At 54.0% G+C, this 16,382-nt stretch overlaps 1 protein-coding gene across 1 annotated transcript; it reads right to left on the bottom strand.

The window, feature by feature from the left end:
• Positions 1 to 6,054: 6,054 nt before the first annotated feature.
• Positions 6,055 to 16,293, bottom strand: TMEM151B (transmembrane protein 151B). The gene is made up of 2 exons (XM_041404317.1): positions 16,201 to 16,293; positions 6,055 to 9,187 (listed from the first exon to the last, which is right to left on the bottom strand). The coding sequence occupies exons 1-2, from the start codon at positions 16,291 to 16,293 to the stop codon at positions 7,751 to 7,753; spliced, it is 1,530 nt and encodes a 509-aa protein (XP_041260251.1). The 3' UTR covers positions 6,055 to 7,750.
• Between the last annotated feature and the right edge of the window lie 89 nt (positions 16,294 to 16,382).

The raw sequence follows: 16,382 nt of genomic DNA, 5'->3' as shown, positions 1-16,382 counted from the left end.
CATGGCACCCAGCAGGGAGGGGACCAAAATGATGGGAATGCATGGCCTCGGAGGAGTTCAGGGGAGGGGAGTGCTTTGGCTAGCTCAGAGGAATGACAGTTTGCACATCAGGCTTGGGGAGAATGAGAAGAGCTGGAAAGCATTGTCCAGGGAGCAGATCCGGCAGCTCTCCAGTTTCAGACAGGCAGCAGTGGATTAGCTTGTTCTCAAACACAGCTTGCTCCATGCTTTTATCCCTGCTCCCTGCCACTCTCTGCAGCAAATGTGACACTTCACACCGTCTCCTCACAGAAACCAGGTCAGGAGTTTCCTCTCACGAAGAACAAGCAATGCTCTGTCACCCTGAAAAGCCCTTGCTGCAAGAGTGGATGGGTGTCACCACACCACAGCCACAACATATCAACCCTCCGCAGGGCCACGGATCCCAGCTGTGCATGAGCACGCAGGACCCCACCCTGCCACATCTGGGTGGATGGCCATGTCACACCTCCAGGGGCAGAGAAAGATTTTAAACTCTGGCCTCCATTCCTGATCAACCTACCCCCCTGCAAAGCCCCACGGCCACCATCCTGATCTGCCTTGGGCATTCCTTCTCCACCAGCACAGCACCTTACTAACAGAGACGGAAGGAGCGGAGAGTTTAAACTCACATCATCACCAAAAATATTTTTTTTTAAGCAAGGAACAGCAATGTGAAACACTTCTCACAGCTGTTAAGGCCTTCTTGTGGCATTTCAGTTTGAAAAAGCCATTGGCATTCCCAAAGTGAAATCCTGTTATTTCGGGGTCTAGCTGTCACTGCTGTTTCCCAGTCAGCTGAGCAGTGCTGCTCCATCAGACACACTGCTGCTCTCGCTCCGCTCTGCTCAGCCCCTGGGGACAGGCTCTTCCTGGGGGGCAGCTGCAGCACAGACAGAGCCCACCAGCTTCTGCCGGGGCTGAGCAGGAGGTGATGCCTGCTTTCAGCTGATCCTCCCCCTGCATCTGCTTCTGGAAATGTGCATAGATTCAGGCTTGGGATTTTCCAAATTTTCACCCTGACTGGTTCATGGGCTGTCATCCAAAGTCTGAATTCATGTCACAGCAGCTGACGGTGCTGCTAATGGACGTTGGGACCATGGGACTGATACAAAGTACTGCGTCATCTCACCACATTCTAGATAGGCTTTTTCTTTCACTAATGTGAGTAGCTAAGATTGCAGAAGCAGCTTGTGCTGATGGAGAGTGAAAGAACCTCATGTGTCTGTGTGTGAAGTTATTTTGTTCTACAAAATCCACTAAATTATAATCACAGTAGGTGATCCATCCGTTCACAGAGTTCGAAGGACTGGGGAGGATTCAGGATGGGCACCAATATCTCACAAGCTTCATTTCCCCCAAATAAAGTTTACAAAAACCAAACAAACGAACAAACAAACAAAATGGCCCAACAAAAAAAGTCTTCCTGGGGAATGGGGGAGGAATAAAACCCACTTAGCTTTCCAGCAGCCGCTGTGCTTATTCTCAGTGCTGGATGGCCATGCTGCACACTGTAATGGGCTCCTGAAAATCTGGCAGCTTCTGGAAGAGTTGCATAGGTGGATGATATACCTGTTAGTAGAGCCTGTTCACGAGCCGCAGGAAGAGGAGCTTGTTGCACTCCACAGGGAAACTGTCCCTCCCCCAAGACTGACATGAGGTAAGGAGGGAAGGAGGAAGGGCAGGCCACGAGGCCACGGGTCTTGCAGGTTCAGTTCTGTCCTTGGGACCTCTTTTACCTCAAAGGCGGAAAGGCTACGGTCCTGTGGGAGAAAGCTCTTCTCCCGGTGCTGTGGAGGTGCTGTGGAGGTCAATTTGCTTGTTAGCTTGCTTTTGAGGGAGTTGAGGAGATCACATCCATGGGCATAATGTTCCCCTTGGCAGAGCAGCTGTGAGGCAGTAGAGCAGAACAATTCAACCCACTGCTTGTGGAAACTACAGATATTCAACATTCATTCATGTTGGTCAAGTCCCAACACAAAATGCAACATTAAAGCAACACTGTGACAGATCAATTTTTCTGCACTCAGGGACAGACCCCCCAGAGGAGCTGCTAAGCCAACCTCACATTAGTATAATACCACTGGCTTCAGTAAAATTACCCGAGGAATGAACATAGCCCATTAATTTCTACCTGAAGTGTGACTATGACCCCTTTCCACTTTTTCCAGAATGCCCACAGGGAAACAGCCCTAGGCAGGCTCAGCCCCAAGTCCCCACTGGGGTCCCAGGTCCTATGAACCAGCCTTTGGTCCCCACGTATGCCTGGCTCAGTGGAGAGTGCAGGCCCAAGTGCATCACAGGAAGCAGCAGCACCAGACAGAGCTATCACTTAAACTATGTTTAATTTCTGACATTACCTCGATCCAGATCATATTCCTACAGACTTTATTCTAACCACTGAATAGGAATGAAACACGATCAGAAGGACACATCCCAGCTCGAGACTCACAGCTCTTTGGTAACACAACATCTCGGTGGCGGTGTGGCACTTCACACCCAGCCCCTACAGTGACTGCAGCAGAGCAGGAGCACACTGCAGCAAAGTCTGCCCCCTGCTAAAGGCAGCACCCTGGTGACATTAGACAGCAGTCTTGGAAAGACTGGAAGGAGAGCTTAAAAGGCATTATTTGTCCCACCTGCTAATCAGCAGGTGCTGTTTTACTGGCATCGATGCTACCTATCTTTCCTAACCTTACACTTAATAAATCTTTTCCTGCAGTTCTCACCCCATGGGCATCCATCAGTTATTAAACAACTCTGCAGCCTCTTGAGTGAAGAGACAACAAAGAGGGCAGGGACCAGCTGGATTTCTAATGTGCATTTGAGGGGGAGCAGAAAGGAAGAGGGGTGCATTTGTTTGACAATAGATGAACAGCAGCTTCCCCAGCCTTAATACTGTGTATTTGCCTGGAAGGCCTGGCCTTGGCCATAGGCTCAGATTCCCTCTCACCATCCTAATGAATGCCCCTGCAGCTGCTCACCCCAACAGCCCTCTCTGAAACCTCTCTCCTTGGTGTGGAGTGAGACATGACACGCAGAGGGCTCAAAGTAGTACCACTTGCCTGGTTGGTGTCATCAACTGGTTCTGCACAAGCAAGGTGCTAGGCACTACTTGGGAAGCTTCCAGTGTGTTGAAAGATAGATAAATGGGTGGTGATGCGTCTTGAAGATCAGGTAATCCAGAGCTTCTCACACACTTCTCTCTCTCTCTCTCTCTCTTTTCCTCTAGTTCAGAAAAGCTGGAGAGCTTTTAAGTACCTGACAAGTATATTGAAGAGTAGGAAACACCAAATAGCCCAAACTAATTCTCCAGCCTTGCAGCAGTAAGGACTGGCCCTCTTCTGGGTTGCATTAGCACCATGAAGGGCCAGGAAGAGCAGCTGGTAGCATTCCTGCCTCCCTCTTTCTAGTATATGAGGAAACTCCACTGCTAAGTGCAATGCTGAGCCTGACTCAGCCCATGGAAAACTGCAATGTTTGAATGATGTATGGAAAAAAACAATCTGACTGCAGAGATCCTCCTAATTATTGCCCCCATCATGCTGACAAGCACCCAGCTCTGACCTTCCCAGAGGGTGAGGCGTGCTGTCCTGCTTTCCTTGTGTAAGCGGCCAGCAGCTCTGTGAGCTCCGCTCACTTCGAAGAGATCTGCACCAGAAACGAGGACACAGCCACCCTGACAGACCAAGGCATTGCTCGCACCTTTGGCCCTCTTGCCCGGGCCAGGCTCAGAGCAGGAGTGACATATTCACTACACACAGAAAACTTCTGCACCACCACTCAAGCCAGGGTCCGGCAAGTGAGATCAAGACTCTGGGCTTGGTGAAGAGAAGGGTACAGATAACAGGCCTGCTTGTGTCAGGAAGGCCATGAGAAAAAGGAACAGAGCCAATTAGACTCACCAGTCAATGGAGGAGAAATAATGGGATTAAGCTACAGCAGGGGGAACTCAGGTTAGGTATAAGGGAGAAGGCTGTCCTGAGAGGAGCCGACTGGGCCATCGAATGACCTGCCAAAGGAATCGTCATCACCAGCATGGATACGGCAGAGAGCAGACACAAGCCTCAAGAAGAGCAGGCACCTGACTGCTGCACAGCCCAGAGCTGTGGTGGGGGATGTGTATGTGCCAGGAGATGGGACCACTCCACCATGGAGAGGCCGTGTGCCAGAACAGGGACAGGCCATCTCTGGGATCTGTGCTCGTAACCTGAGCCATAAGGAGAATTACAGCAGCTGCCCTTGGCCCAGGGCACTGCAGGAGGAAACCCTCTTTGTCGGTAGTGTCCCATGCCAGGAGACAGAAAGGAGAGTCCAGTTTTCTGCTCTGAACTTTCCTGACTGACTAGACATGCCAGGACCAGCCCTAGTTTCAGTTTCTCTTCAGCTCCACCACTTCTCTGTCAAGCCACCAGGCAGCTCCTGTCCCTGCTGCCCAGTCCTTCTCCCCTGCCATGTCCAAGTGCACTATCCCCCTTTCCTGAGCCTGAGTCATGTCTTCACCCTTGAGAAAATGGAATGGGATGGACCAGGGGGGCAGTTCTACCAGGTGCACTGGGGTAGCACCAAGAATATGAGGGATGGGATGTCTGAGAAATCCTGGCATGCAGTGGGGAATACTGACTAGAGAGGTCCCACTTCTCAGGGTGCTGTGGGTCTGGACCAGCCACAGACAGTAGCACTGGGACCTGGCTGCAGCTGGCACCACGTAGATGGGGAAGGTGTTCAGCAACAGGAAGACCGTACAGATCCTGTGGGTCAGAACAGCAGCCGTGCCTCGAAGATCCACCTGGACAGACCACCTCCAGAATAAGATTTCACATGTGAAAATGGGGCCAGAGGAACAAGGCCAGGCATTCTCATGGAAAGCTCCAGAAAGAGCCAAGGACATGGTGCCTGAAACTCTGCTGCAGGTGTTAAAAGCTGGGGGGCCACAGAGACCCTGCTAATCTGTCCCTGTTGTGAAGACTGTCTTTGCCCCAGGGAGCTAAAAGGCCTGCCAAAACTTAGATAAATCCATCTGTCCAAGGCACCTTGGAGGCTGGAGATAGAAAGATGAGCCATTACAGCCTAATTTAAGCAACAGCGCAGATTTCAAAGAGAACATGTCAGGAAGGACAAGCAGGGACCTCATTCCTCACTAATGACCCACTGCAGCTCCACTGTCTCAATTCACTGAGACACACAAGCACACACCATTATCTCCCTGGAGTCAGAGAACATCCACATTGGCCTTGGTTTACATTAGGCCCTTGCAGAGAGAAGTGGAGTGCACAGCAAACCAAATGTCATTACTAAGCAAGGAAATCCCAGGGCTGCTTTCACCCAGTCTGAATCTACGCCAAAAATAATGAGAACAAAATGCAGAGAGGGATGTGCCTACGCTGGAGACCTTATGCTTCTCTGTCCTCCAAGGGACTCTCTTCTTTAAACCAACGTCTAGCTCTGGTAGTGAAAGTAAGGGCAGATGCTAAGACAGAATTATTAACAGAGTGAGATTTTAAGAGACTTCTCATTCAAACCACTGCTGTTTGTAGTTTAGCACTCGAGATCCAGAAGGACAAGCTGACTTGAAGGGCAAGAGACACTAACCAGGACATGCAGGGCACAAAGAGCAGAACAGACTGCTCTGGGGGAATGAAAGGTGGAGCCCTACAACACCCACAGTGCTGACCACTCCAGGCTTGCCCGCAGGAGATGACTTTCAAAATAGGACCAGTGTGGTACATGGGTGCACTTGCAGCCTCCTCAAGACCTGGGAGGCAAAGCAGTACAGCAGCACGATGAGAGAGCCAGACCCCTCACTAATGGCTGGCAGGAGGAAGATGGCTGGACTGAATACAGAGCCTCACTGTTTGCCCTTCTGCGACACATGGGGAGGCAGACACCAAGCACAAATGCCCAGGTGCCAATGGACTTGCCCTTGTCACCCAAGATGTGCTGCTCTTAGCTTTTGTTTGCCACAGCTGATGAGGGAAGTGGGGTGAAGCTGAGGAGCAGTGCTGTCTGGAGAAATCGCTAGCTGATTTGGCATGCACTCCCCAAAGAGCTGACTGAAAAGGAGACAGCTTTTCTGAGAACAAGGACACAAGAGATATGGGGATGTGTTGCTGGAGGAGGAAAAGCTGGGTGTCTGCATGCTGCAAACACTGTTGCAGCTTCAGTGACACGAACGCTCTTTGCCCAATGTTGCTGAGATCCTTTCCAGCAGCGCAGAAGGGGCAGCACAAAGCTCAGAGCAAACCTGCCCTGACAAGAGCAAGGCAGAAGAACCCAGTAGCTAATGAGCTACACAGAAGTCACCTCACTTCTAACAGCCTGACACCTCCCTGCAAAAACCTCTGTTGTGCAAAACATTTGGTTTTAATCAGGTTTTCCTCTACAATATCCCCAGCCTCTGTTCTGCAGAGCATCCCTCTTGGCAGATGCCTCCTGCACAGGTCCTGCACCAAGAGTGGGGTCACACAGAAACAGAATCCTTTTGATCCTCCTTTCCCCAGCCAAAGTTCTCAATGCTCCAGCACAGTTCTGCATTTGTCCCTCCTATCCCCTCAGAGCTCTCTGCCAAAATGAGGCTTCCAGGAGCCTGCAGCTCAGAGTTCACAGCCAGAGCCCAGCTGGATCTTATGCAAAATTCACTTGTGCAGACATGCACCAACCTGCTGCTCCATTATCAATAGGTGAACTGCAGCTGAACCTACCAGAGACTTCCTTGATGCTTGGCTGAACCAATTAGGACTTACTTCAAAGCCAGGAAGGGTCCCCAGCCACTTGATGTGCCACCTGATACCACGATGTCTGTGCCAGTGCCATCCTCTTCCCCTTCCCCAGCTCACCAGGGGCCTCCTGTTTCCAGCTCCTCTTTCCAGCTGAGCCCTCCTCCAGCAAACACACCAGTAGCGCTGCAGATCTCCACTCCATCTGGATTTGCACATTCATCCCTTCCCTAGTGCTGCATGCCCAAATAGAAAACCCTTTACCAAGGGGATGCTGACTCACAGCTGGCACACCGAAACTTCCGAAGGAGCTGAGCATGGGATCCTCTGGAGGCAATGCCATTCCCAGCAGTGAGAAAAAAGTAACAGTCGGAGCATGGTCTAAAAAAACAGTGGGGAGGGTGGGGAATGGCCAGGGGGAAGGGGAAGAGGCGGATTCGTGGCTTTCAGCCTTTGCTCTAACCTGCCATTTAGCTCCACGTGCCTGGGTACCCAGGACCTCCTGTCACAGGCAGCAACACCCTGCTCCAAGGGGCCTGTTCTCCTCCACCCTGTGAGGGGTCTCACTCCAGTGTGGGAAGCAGGGTGGGCAGAGGTGCAGCAGGGTGCTTTTTGGTGGCTGCTGGTTCCTTGGAGCACGAGCCAGCCTGGAGCCAGGGCTGGGAGCCAAAGCCACCCCCTCCCTGCATCAGGCCTGCCGTTTTATTCCCCCCTTTGGGTCTTGATACCATGAATTATGGTTTTGCTGTTGGTTTGGTTGTTGTTGTTTGGTTTTTTTTTGCATGTGGTGATCGGTCTAGAGTTCTGTGCCATGTCAGGGGGAGCATCTGCATGAACCCCCTCTGGGAGGTCAGAGCCACAGCGGGGGAAGCCTTTGCTGGCTGCCGGAGCAGGATGCCATGTCCACTCCATCCTGATGTCCTCCTAGGCTATCCCCCTTGCTAGGCTATCCTCTCCCCAAATCCTGTGCTGGCTTGGCCAGGCAATGGACAATGAGATCTCACCGCCTTCTGCTTTCACAGTGAGGTCTCCACGCAGGACCCATTGCGATGGAGGTGACGGTGGTCATGGTTCAGGCAGCCTTCGTTGCGGTGTACAATGAGGACAGGGAAGTAGAGGGCATCCTGATAAGGAGGGGGGTCTTCCTCCTCCACAGTCACCTGGCTGGAGAGGCGTGTCTGCTCAGTGGGGCAGCTCTGCTCGTTCAGGCTGCCACTCCGGCTCCGCCAGAGGCAGCTGCGGCGCGAGCCGTACAAGCGGCCCAGGGAGAAGCGGCTGCTGCTGAAGGGAATCCTGGGACTGCCGTTGCAGATGCTCAGAGCACTGCGGGAGAAGATGGAGGAGCTGCTTATAGTCCTGTGGCAGCGCTCGCAGTTCTGCCGGTAGCCCCCGTAGCGGCAAGCAGAGTAGCTGGTGCAGCCGGAGAGCCCCACCAAGTCCATCAGGACCGCTTCCGAGTAGCTGGGCACCAGCTGCTGGTTGGACCGTATGTGCCACTCCAGCTCGGTGCTGTCCACCGTGTTGACACGGGGCATCCTCCGGCAGAAGGAGCGCTCCTCGGCCGGCGTCACGGCCACGTAATCGAACCCAAAGAGTTTTTCCACGTGGTAATGGACATAGGAGGTGCGGTACTCATTTAGCACCCGCAGGGGCCAGGATAGGGTCAGCAGAGCTGCCACCCAGAAGACATAGTGAGATACATACCAAGGCAGGTTGTCTGGGTCAGAAAAGGCCACCATGTATTCCTTGAAGTCCACATTTTTGAGGTGCATCCCCTCCCTGGCCTCCATGTAATCGTCTAGGCCCTCGTTCTCCGTGAAGAAGCGGGCCCGCTGGGTGAGATAGGAGTTCTCGGACTCCACGTTGGCAAAGCTGAAACACTTGGTGAAGCGGAGCCGTGTGGCTGGGTAGCTCTCCAGGTCAATGAGGTCCTTGGAGATGTCCTTAACTCCACAGTTGGAATAATCAAACTCGGCCTCTGCCACGTGGGTGTTGACCCGCTCGTGGTACACTTGGGTGGTGGTGTAGGCGTCCCCGTTGCGGTAGCGGGTGACCTGCCGGGTCCTGCGGACGTAGTGGTAGCTGATGGCCTTCCACCAGATGCAGGGGGTCGCCTGCTGCATCCGCTGCACACGCTCGTGCACGCTCTCCACGTCCACTTTGTACTGCAGCTCGTTGCGCGTGTAGCAGTGCCAGCACTCCACCAGGTACACCACGTAGAGCATCACCAGGAAAGCCAAGGGGATGTAGACATAGCCGTTGGAACAGGGGCTGTCATGGTACATCATGGACTTGCCCTTGTAAGCGCTGTCAAAGGTCAGCCGGGTCACCTTGGTGACGTGGCACCAGGTCATAGCTCCCATGCAGCCATACATGAGGAGGGACAGCAGCAGGCATTTCCAGTGGGACTCTCGGCACAGGGACTTGCTGAGAGACTGCTTCACTGGCCGCTGCTGCTCCAGGGGACCGGGGAGAAGGAGAGAGAAAACAAGAGAGGAGTCAGTGGGCTGCAGCGGCAGGGGAAGGGGCACAGGCAGCAGGGTGCTGTGGTAGCATCTCTAGTTCTGCAAACAGAGACCAAACAGCAGATGCCATGGGCCTCCAGGCCTCAGCGGGCAGGGCAGAGACTGGGATCTCTCACAGGATGACAGTCATGCAGTGCAGGCAACTATCACCCCCACCTCCATGTCTGGTGCTCTGCCCCTCCCTGGGAGACAGACAGAGCCCAGCTGGACATGGTGGAGAGTGGTAGAGGACAACTCTGTCAGCCGCACCCTGAGCGCCTCCCTTCTCCAACAGGGAGTAACCCCTAACATTGCCACTTCCCAGGGAGAGCTATTGGAGCACCAGGTAAGAGTCTGGGTGATCTCCTCCACATTCCTCAGCTTTTGCACCCACCCCACCAGCACAGACAGCTCTAACTGATGTCATCCCACCTGAACCCCTCACCACAGCTCATGCCACTGCACACGACGTCTCTCCCCCGCTTCCCAGTAATGACCAACAGCAACACTCCAATTCCTCCACCAGGGCGGCACAAGCTGCCTGGTGCGCCTGTAAGATGGAGAAACAGACCTTCTGCAGCTGGGAAGGTCTGTGTTTGGTAATGACAATTCCCACTGCAACACTTGGCAGCCTAAGGAGCTCTGAAGTGTTTCTCAAGTGCTTTATAAACCATCCCAATGAGAAAGTACTTTTCCACGATTGAAATGGAGCCACCTCTGGTAGAAGAGAAAGCAAATATGGAGTAACACCCTAAAAAGTGCTCGGGCTGGAAGGGAGGAGCATCCTAACAATCTGCAGCAGCAAGGAGGGCAAGAGGCCACTCACAGCTGCTGGCAAATGTGCCTGCTTGCACTGGGATTCAGATGTGACAGTCCACACTTCTGACAAAACTGCTCTTAGGTCCTTCATGGTGAGGAAAAGGCAGAAATTAGCAACACGACTTTTTAAAGGGATTGCACTGGTGCCTTTACCACAGTACAGTGCAGGGTTTCACACAAACCCATGAAAAAAACTTTGTTAAGGAAACCTCTGTTACTCTGCAACACTCTGAAGTCTCAAGTATTGATCCATTGTCTGCGAGATCTGACATCATCCTACCCAAAGAAAGAACAGACAAAGTAACTATTTGCTTTCTTATACAGAATATTTCATCCAGCAATCTCCAAAGGGGCAACCTGAGAGAAGGGGTCAAGAACCCCAGCCTTGTGCAGACGCCACCAAATTCTCTCAGAGGATTCAAGCTTTGCTCTCCCTCTGCACCTGCAGGCAGCAGCAGCTCCTGAGCCCACCTCCACCGTGGCAGGGGCCAACTCCAGCTGTAATGACACTGCTCATGGCACTGCAGTCTAAGCCTGGCTCCATTATTCTCCACTCCTGAACATGCTGGGCTGGAGAGGTCTCTCATCCAGGAATCCCAAACAACTGATTGGGCTCACACTGCTAGAAAGCAGGAGGGGCACTTTCACTCTGGCATGAAAAGGAAAATTAAAGCAAGAACCAGAAATCACAAGGCCACTGGCAGGTCTAGGGACAGCCCTGGGCCTCTTCTTTCCTGTAAGAAATGCTTCTTGCTCTTCTGAAGAGCCCCTCATTCCTGGCTTGGTGCTCTGGAGTCCCACAGGCCAATCTTTCCTCCCCACCCTTGTCAAAGCCTGCCAGTGGGACTTCTGTCACTGCACTCAGGGATCCTGCCCAAATCTCCAACAGAGGTTTCTCTCCTAGAGGCACAGAGCTCCCCTGCCTGCCCACCCCAGCAGCCAGCCCATGATGAGCAGAGCAGGCAGCACATCCAGAGAAACCACTGCTGGCAAGGGGAATGCTGGTACATCCCACTGGTACTCCCCATTATCAGTAATGCTGAGCTCCTCTCTTGAAGCCTCTAGCTGAGAGCAGGACCTGGAGACAGACAGACAGAGCCCAGGGCTGGCAGGTAGGGTGGTGCTGGTCAGCAGGCAACTCAGAGAGGTGCAGGATGGTGCTGCTGGCAGTGCTGGCATGGACACATGTGCAGCCCAATCTTCCCAGTGCAACTGACCACTGCAGCAGCCTCACAGTCATGGGGCAAGAAGGCAACCCCAGGTAAGAGAAAAGGGAGTGAGGAGAAGAAGGGGAGGCCTTTCAGGAGGCAGAGCCACCTGAGCTGTGCTCTCCCTCCTGAGGTCAATGCTGCAGTTACAAGAGCCTGCTCAGACCCCTCTGTCTTTGCTTGGATGCAGCACGGTTCTCCCATGCTGGAATACTGTGCCACTACCCAGGCAGCTAAAGGCTTCCTCTCTCACTGCTGCCTTCTGCGTTGCAGGCTTTCCCTGGCAGCGGCAGCTCTGTGAGGATGTAAAGGAGCAGCTCAGCCAAAGGAGGAGCATGGGGAGGGTCTGGACAGGGCTCTTGGAGTGGTACATGCCAAGCTTGGGGTGTCTGTGGAGTGTGAATGCTGAGAAACAGCACCTTGTTTAGGAGGCAGATACACAAACACAGCACAAGGAATAAAGCAAAGCATCCAGCTCATTCATTTGCCAGCTGGGGAAGGGGCACCACAATGACAGGTCTTTGGATATGTCTGTCTCAGAAAAGCAAACTCCACCTCATAGTCAGCCCCCAGCCCTTCACATTCTGCACTGCCTGTGTCGCAGGAGAAGGGAGGCACTGGCTGTCACCCTGCAGAGATGTAGGCAAGCCCCACTGCGGTTACCCACCCAGGGCAGGGAGCACGATGCAGCCCAGGCTTGGTTCCAGGAACTGTGTTAGCAGGGCTCTAGTCTATGCATTAGTCTCCTCCTAGGACTACGCAGCATTTAGACACTGCAGCGCTTTTACAGGGTCACACTAACCCCTGCTGTAAACTGTTTACAACCCAGCTCTGTCCTAGGCTTTTGAGGTAAAACACATACACCTCGGCTGCACCGGTGGGGTTTCCGAAAGCTGATCAAGTGCCAGTGACAGGATACAACCACAGCAGAGACAGAGGAGGAGCCAGATGCAGAGTCTAATCCCAGTAGGAACTGCAGCATCCCTACTCCTCTCCCAGGCTGCAAAGGGCTCACAGGAGCAAACAATCAGCTCCACAGATTCCTCTGCAGAAGCAGCTGAATAAGATTGTCTCCCTGAGCTCTTAACCAGCCTTGGATAAGTCCAGCATAGCAAACAAGCAGATGAAAAAGCGGGGAAAGAGAATTCTGTCTCAGAACAGTGTCACTAGGAGGAGAGCAGGCACTGATATAAATGACATCGTCATCTGCCCGCTGCAGTCTGATGGAATGAGGCAAAATACTTGCCCTACTTCACTGCAAACAGGGTTTCCCTCCATCACCGGGAGCCTCCCTCTGCTCAGGCTCCAGCACTGGAGAGTGGTAAGCAAATCTGCTATTGCAGGCACACTGGAACATCTCTGCAGTGCTAGGGGGCAAGGCTGGCCATGGCTCAGCCGAACCTGTTGTGGGATCCCAACCAGCTCCTTTCCCTGTGCTTCAGTTCACCTGGTGGAACGCAGGGGCAACCCTTAGCGGGCACTAACTGAGACACACCTGGGAAAGACAGGGGGTGGGCTGCTGCTTGGGCCTCCCCTCCCTCCTGCGTGCCACTGGCCTCTGACACTGCCCTGAACAGAGATGGAGCCCCACACCTGCAGCTGCTGCTCAGGATGCGTAGGGAGGGATGGAGGGGATGACTCACAACCAGCCCTGAAGCAAAAGGAGACACCCACAATGCACAGGGCAGAGGCAGTACAAGAGGGGACCCCTGACACTGCTTGCACTAAACTCCTTTGAGGTCTGGGGGATCCTCTTTTAAAAAAACAGCCTCAAGGAGACAAACATGCCCAGCACCTCAGTGGCCAAGCACATGGGTCAAAATCCCTTAATCACCCCTGCAACCTTGACCCTGCAACTTTGAATACTAAAATCCTTCAAGTTCTTCAAGCCACTTCCAGTTACAGCCTGGCCCCATCCACTGTCCCCCTTTTTAACAAGTGTTTCCATGTCATTACCTCCCACAACTCTCACCTGCCTCTCCCTGCAGAGGCCGCTGTGAAATCTCTGATTCACCTCCAGAATGCTAAACCTTCGTATTTTGAGACAGCCTGGGGTTCAGAGAGTTAGGCGTCCTCTAGACAGCCCTCTAGAGGGCTGAAAAAACAATCCAAAAAAATCCCCAGAGCAGCAGCCTGAAGGCCCAGGTAGCTCCCGAGTGCCAGGTGGTGGCAGCAGCTTGCAGGGGACTCCAGAGGGACTCCTGAGCATCAGTTTCCATGGCTCTTCCCCAGGATTCACTTACATCATGCAAGAAATGAATAAGCCCTGATTCCTTTGACCTCAGATGCAAAGAAAAAGGGAGGTAGGGAGGATCCAGTCATTTCTAGGAATTACCTCTGTCTTCAAAGGCTCTGGACAAACATTGGCAACTTTTGGCCAGGATGGTCCCAGCAAATACCCACATCACACACCCCATGCCTACACCCCAAGCTCAGGAACCACCTGCCTACAAGAAAGAGGTGGCTCAGTCCTAGGCTGGCAGTGTTGCCAACTGCAGAGGACAGAGGAAGGCTGAGCATCGACAGGCCAGGGAATCCTGCCAGCAGTCAGCTCCTGCAGCGGTACCAAGGTCTCCATTTTACACAGGAGCTTGGAGGAGGACTGGTTCCTTCCATCAGATCCCACCTGAGCAGCAGGACAAGGACATACTTTTGCTTGTTCCCAGGTTGAAAAGCTTGTCCCTTGGCATCTCCTACCCTCCAAGTATGCACTGATGAGTGAAATTCAGTTCACCACCACTAAGTGTAGGTGTAGGCATGTGATGCCAAGATGGAACAAGGGCTCAGTCAGCTCTGGCTAGTACCTCTTGCTACTTGCCTGGGACAAGATGAGAAGCACCTGAAGCCCTGCCTGGCTCCTAGATGCAGCAACCTGAGATATCAAAATGAGACACCTTCAAATAGGACAGGGCAAGTTTCCCATTTTCCAGACATGTCCTGTGGCTTCCTACTCACCCTGGCCAATGGACCCTGACATGTGGGATTGAGCCACACTGCGGGGACACTCAGCAGTGCTGGCACCAGCAGTTGGTTCTGACAGGAATGAGGACATTGCACAGCCCGTATGGCGTTACATAGGCACTAGAACACAAGATAGGAACATTGTCCTCTCCCTCTCCTGACAGCTGTGAAGACAAGAGGATTGCACTAGGTCAGTCCATGAATCCAAGCTCACCACTAAAGTCTCTCCTCATCGCATCAGATGAGACACCAGCAAGCATGGCACCATCACGAGAGGCTGCAGCTTCCCTCTCCTCCACCAGCTGCTTCATGCAAGTCTGTGACAGCTTCTGGCCAAGGAGGATGCCCTTAGCCTAAACAGAGCAGGTCATGGACGACAGCCTTTCTGCCTGCTCCCATGGAGTATTATACTGACACCCTCGTTGGCAGCCACCACAGAGTAACTGAAGCTCGGACAATCTTATAATCCCTGCGAGCCAGGGGGCACTGTAGGTGAGGGAAACTCGTCTGGGCACTGCCCCTGCTACACTTCTCTCACCCAAACTGGCTCTTGCTCTGGCTCCTCTGAAAAGTCTGTGCCGTGTTGAAAGTAGAACCAGCACTGCCAAAGCACCGGCAATAAGAGACCACATCACAGCAGGGCACAAGCACGTCCTCAAGCTAAAAAAGCCCCTCACAGTTTGGCTACCCTCATCAGGATCTGTTTGAAGAGCTGGGCTCAGATCATCAGGAGTTGTTGAATGCAGGCAGGAAGAGAGGAACAGACACAGAGTATACAGTATTTGTACAGCTTCCCAGTCCTTGAACTTCAGCATTCCTCTCCTGCAATTATTTATATCTAAATATAAGTCTGTATATATAGAATAACTGTGCATGGGCATGCATGTTCTGCCCAAGCCAAGGAGGCAGAGAATACCAGAATTATGCAGCACTCACAAACTGCAGCTCCTCATCAGTAGAAGGGGAAGTGATGCACCAGCTTCTGAGTATCCCCCCAAGCTGCCCTTTGAGCTGTGGTCTCACCAGACAGGGCAGCCCACCACCTGCAGAACACTGTCCTTCCTACACTGCCTGGTTGCCCTCCATGGGTCAGCAGCCCCATGGCATAAAGTGAGTCTCACCAGTCAGTGCAGTTGCCTTCTCTCTTCTTGGGAAGCGCAAGCTGCAAGCAGGATCTGTAGAGGCAGACAAAAGGGCTGGCACACCTGCCTCCCGATGGTGCTCCCAAGGCACAGGGCACCCTGCTCTTGACCCTTTCTGGCATCTGCTGCCTGGACTCCAGAAAAGTCATCCGCTGAGGGAGACTGCAGCACACCTGGAGGCAAGGCTGTGCTGGTACCTGGCCTGCCCCAGTCTGCACCTTCCACTTCTCTAGCTGGGAGCAGCCACCAGCAACAGTCCCTGGCTTTGCCATGTCCCCAAGCCCTCTACCCTGCTGCCTACCGCGTCTTGCCTCACAGTGACCCAGGCAGCTGTGCCACATCCTGGATATCCCCAGAAGCCAGCGCACAGCAAGGCGGGGGTCTCCATGTCCACTTCTCCCAGGCATAACAAGCTCTGCCCGCGGCTGTAAGCACAAACGGTGCCCTGCGCTTCTCGTTTCTGATTTTTCCCTTTCTCCTCTATCCCGGCCACTCCAGCTCCGGCCCCCGCTCCGGACGGCGCTGGCTGCTGCGTCCCTTCCATCCCCGGAGGCTCCGCAGCGATGACGGGCGAGCGATGGAGAAGAGGTGCGCTGGGGCAGCCCATCGGCGGCGCGGACCGACGGCTGGGTATCCTCGCCCCCAACCCCCCTCCACCCCCGCCGGCCCGCATCGCATCCCCGGGGCCGGAGCGGGGCGAGAGGGGCTCCCAGCGAGCGGCTCCGCACCTGTGCGGGCAAAGCCCGGCCCGGCCCGCGGCGGGCGGCCAGTGAAAGCGCCATGCAAGGGTGGTAGGGGGCAGCCCCGGGCCGGGGGCGGCCGCTCTGCTCACCTCCTCTCTGGCCCCCTCCGCCTCCTCCTCCGGAGGCACCGGCGTGCTGCTGCCTCCCTCGCTGGCGGCGGCCGCCGAGGCCGGGGGGGACATGGCGGCGGGGGCGCCCCGCTGGCGGTGCCTGCGGGCTGGGCAGCCGCATTATCCCGCCCGCCGCCGGGCGCTGCCTCGCCGGTCGCCGG

The sequence above is a fragment of the Onychostruthus taczanowskii genome, unplaced genomic scaffold (assembly GCF_017590055.1).
Source record: "Onychostruthus taczanowskii isolate IOZ18803 unplaced genomic scaffold, ASM1759005v1 scaffold21, whole genome shotgun sequence".
Classification (NCBI taxonomy): Eukaryota; Metazoa; Chordata; class Aves; order Passeriformes; family Passeridae; genus Onychostruthus; species Onychostruthus taczanowskii.
This window is presented reverse-complemented; position numbering and strand designations above follow the sequence as displayed.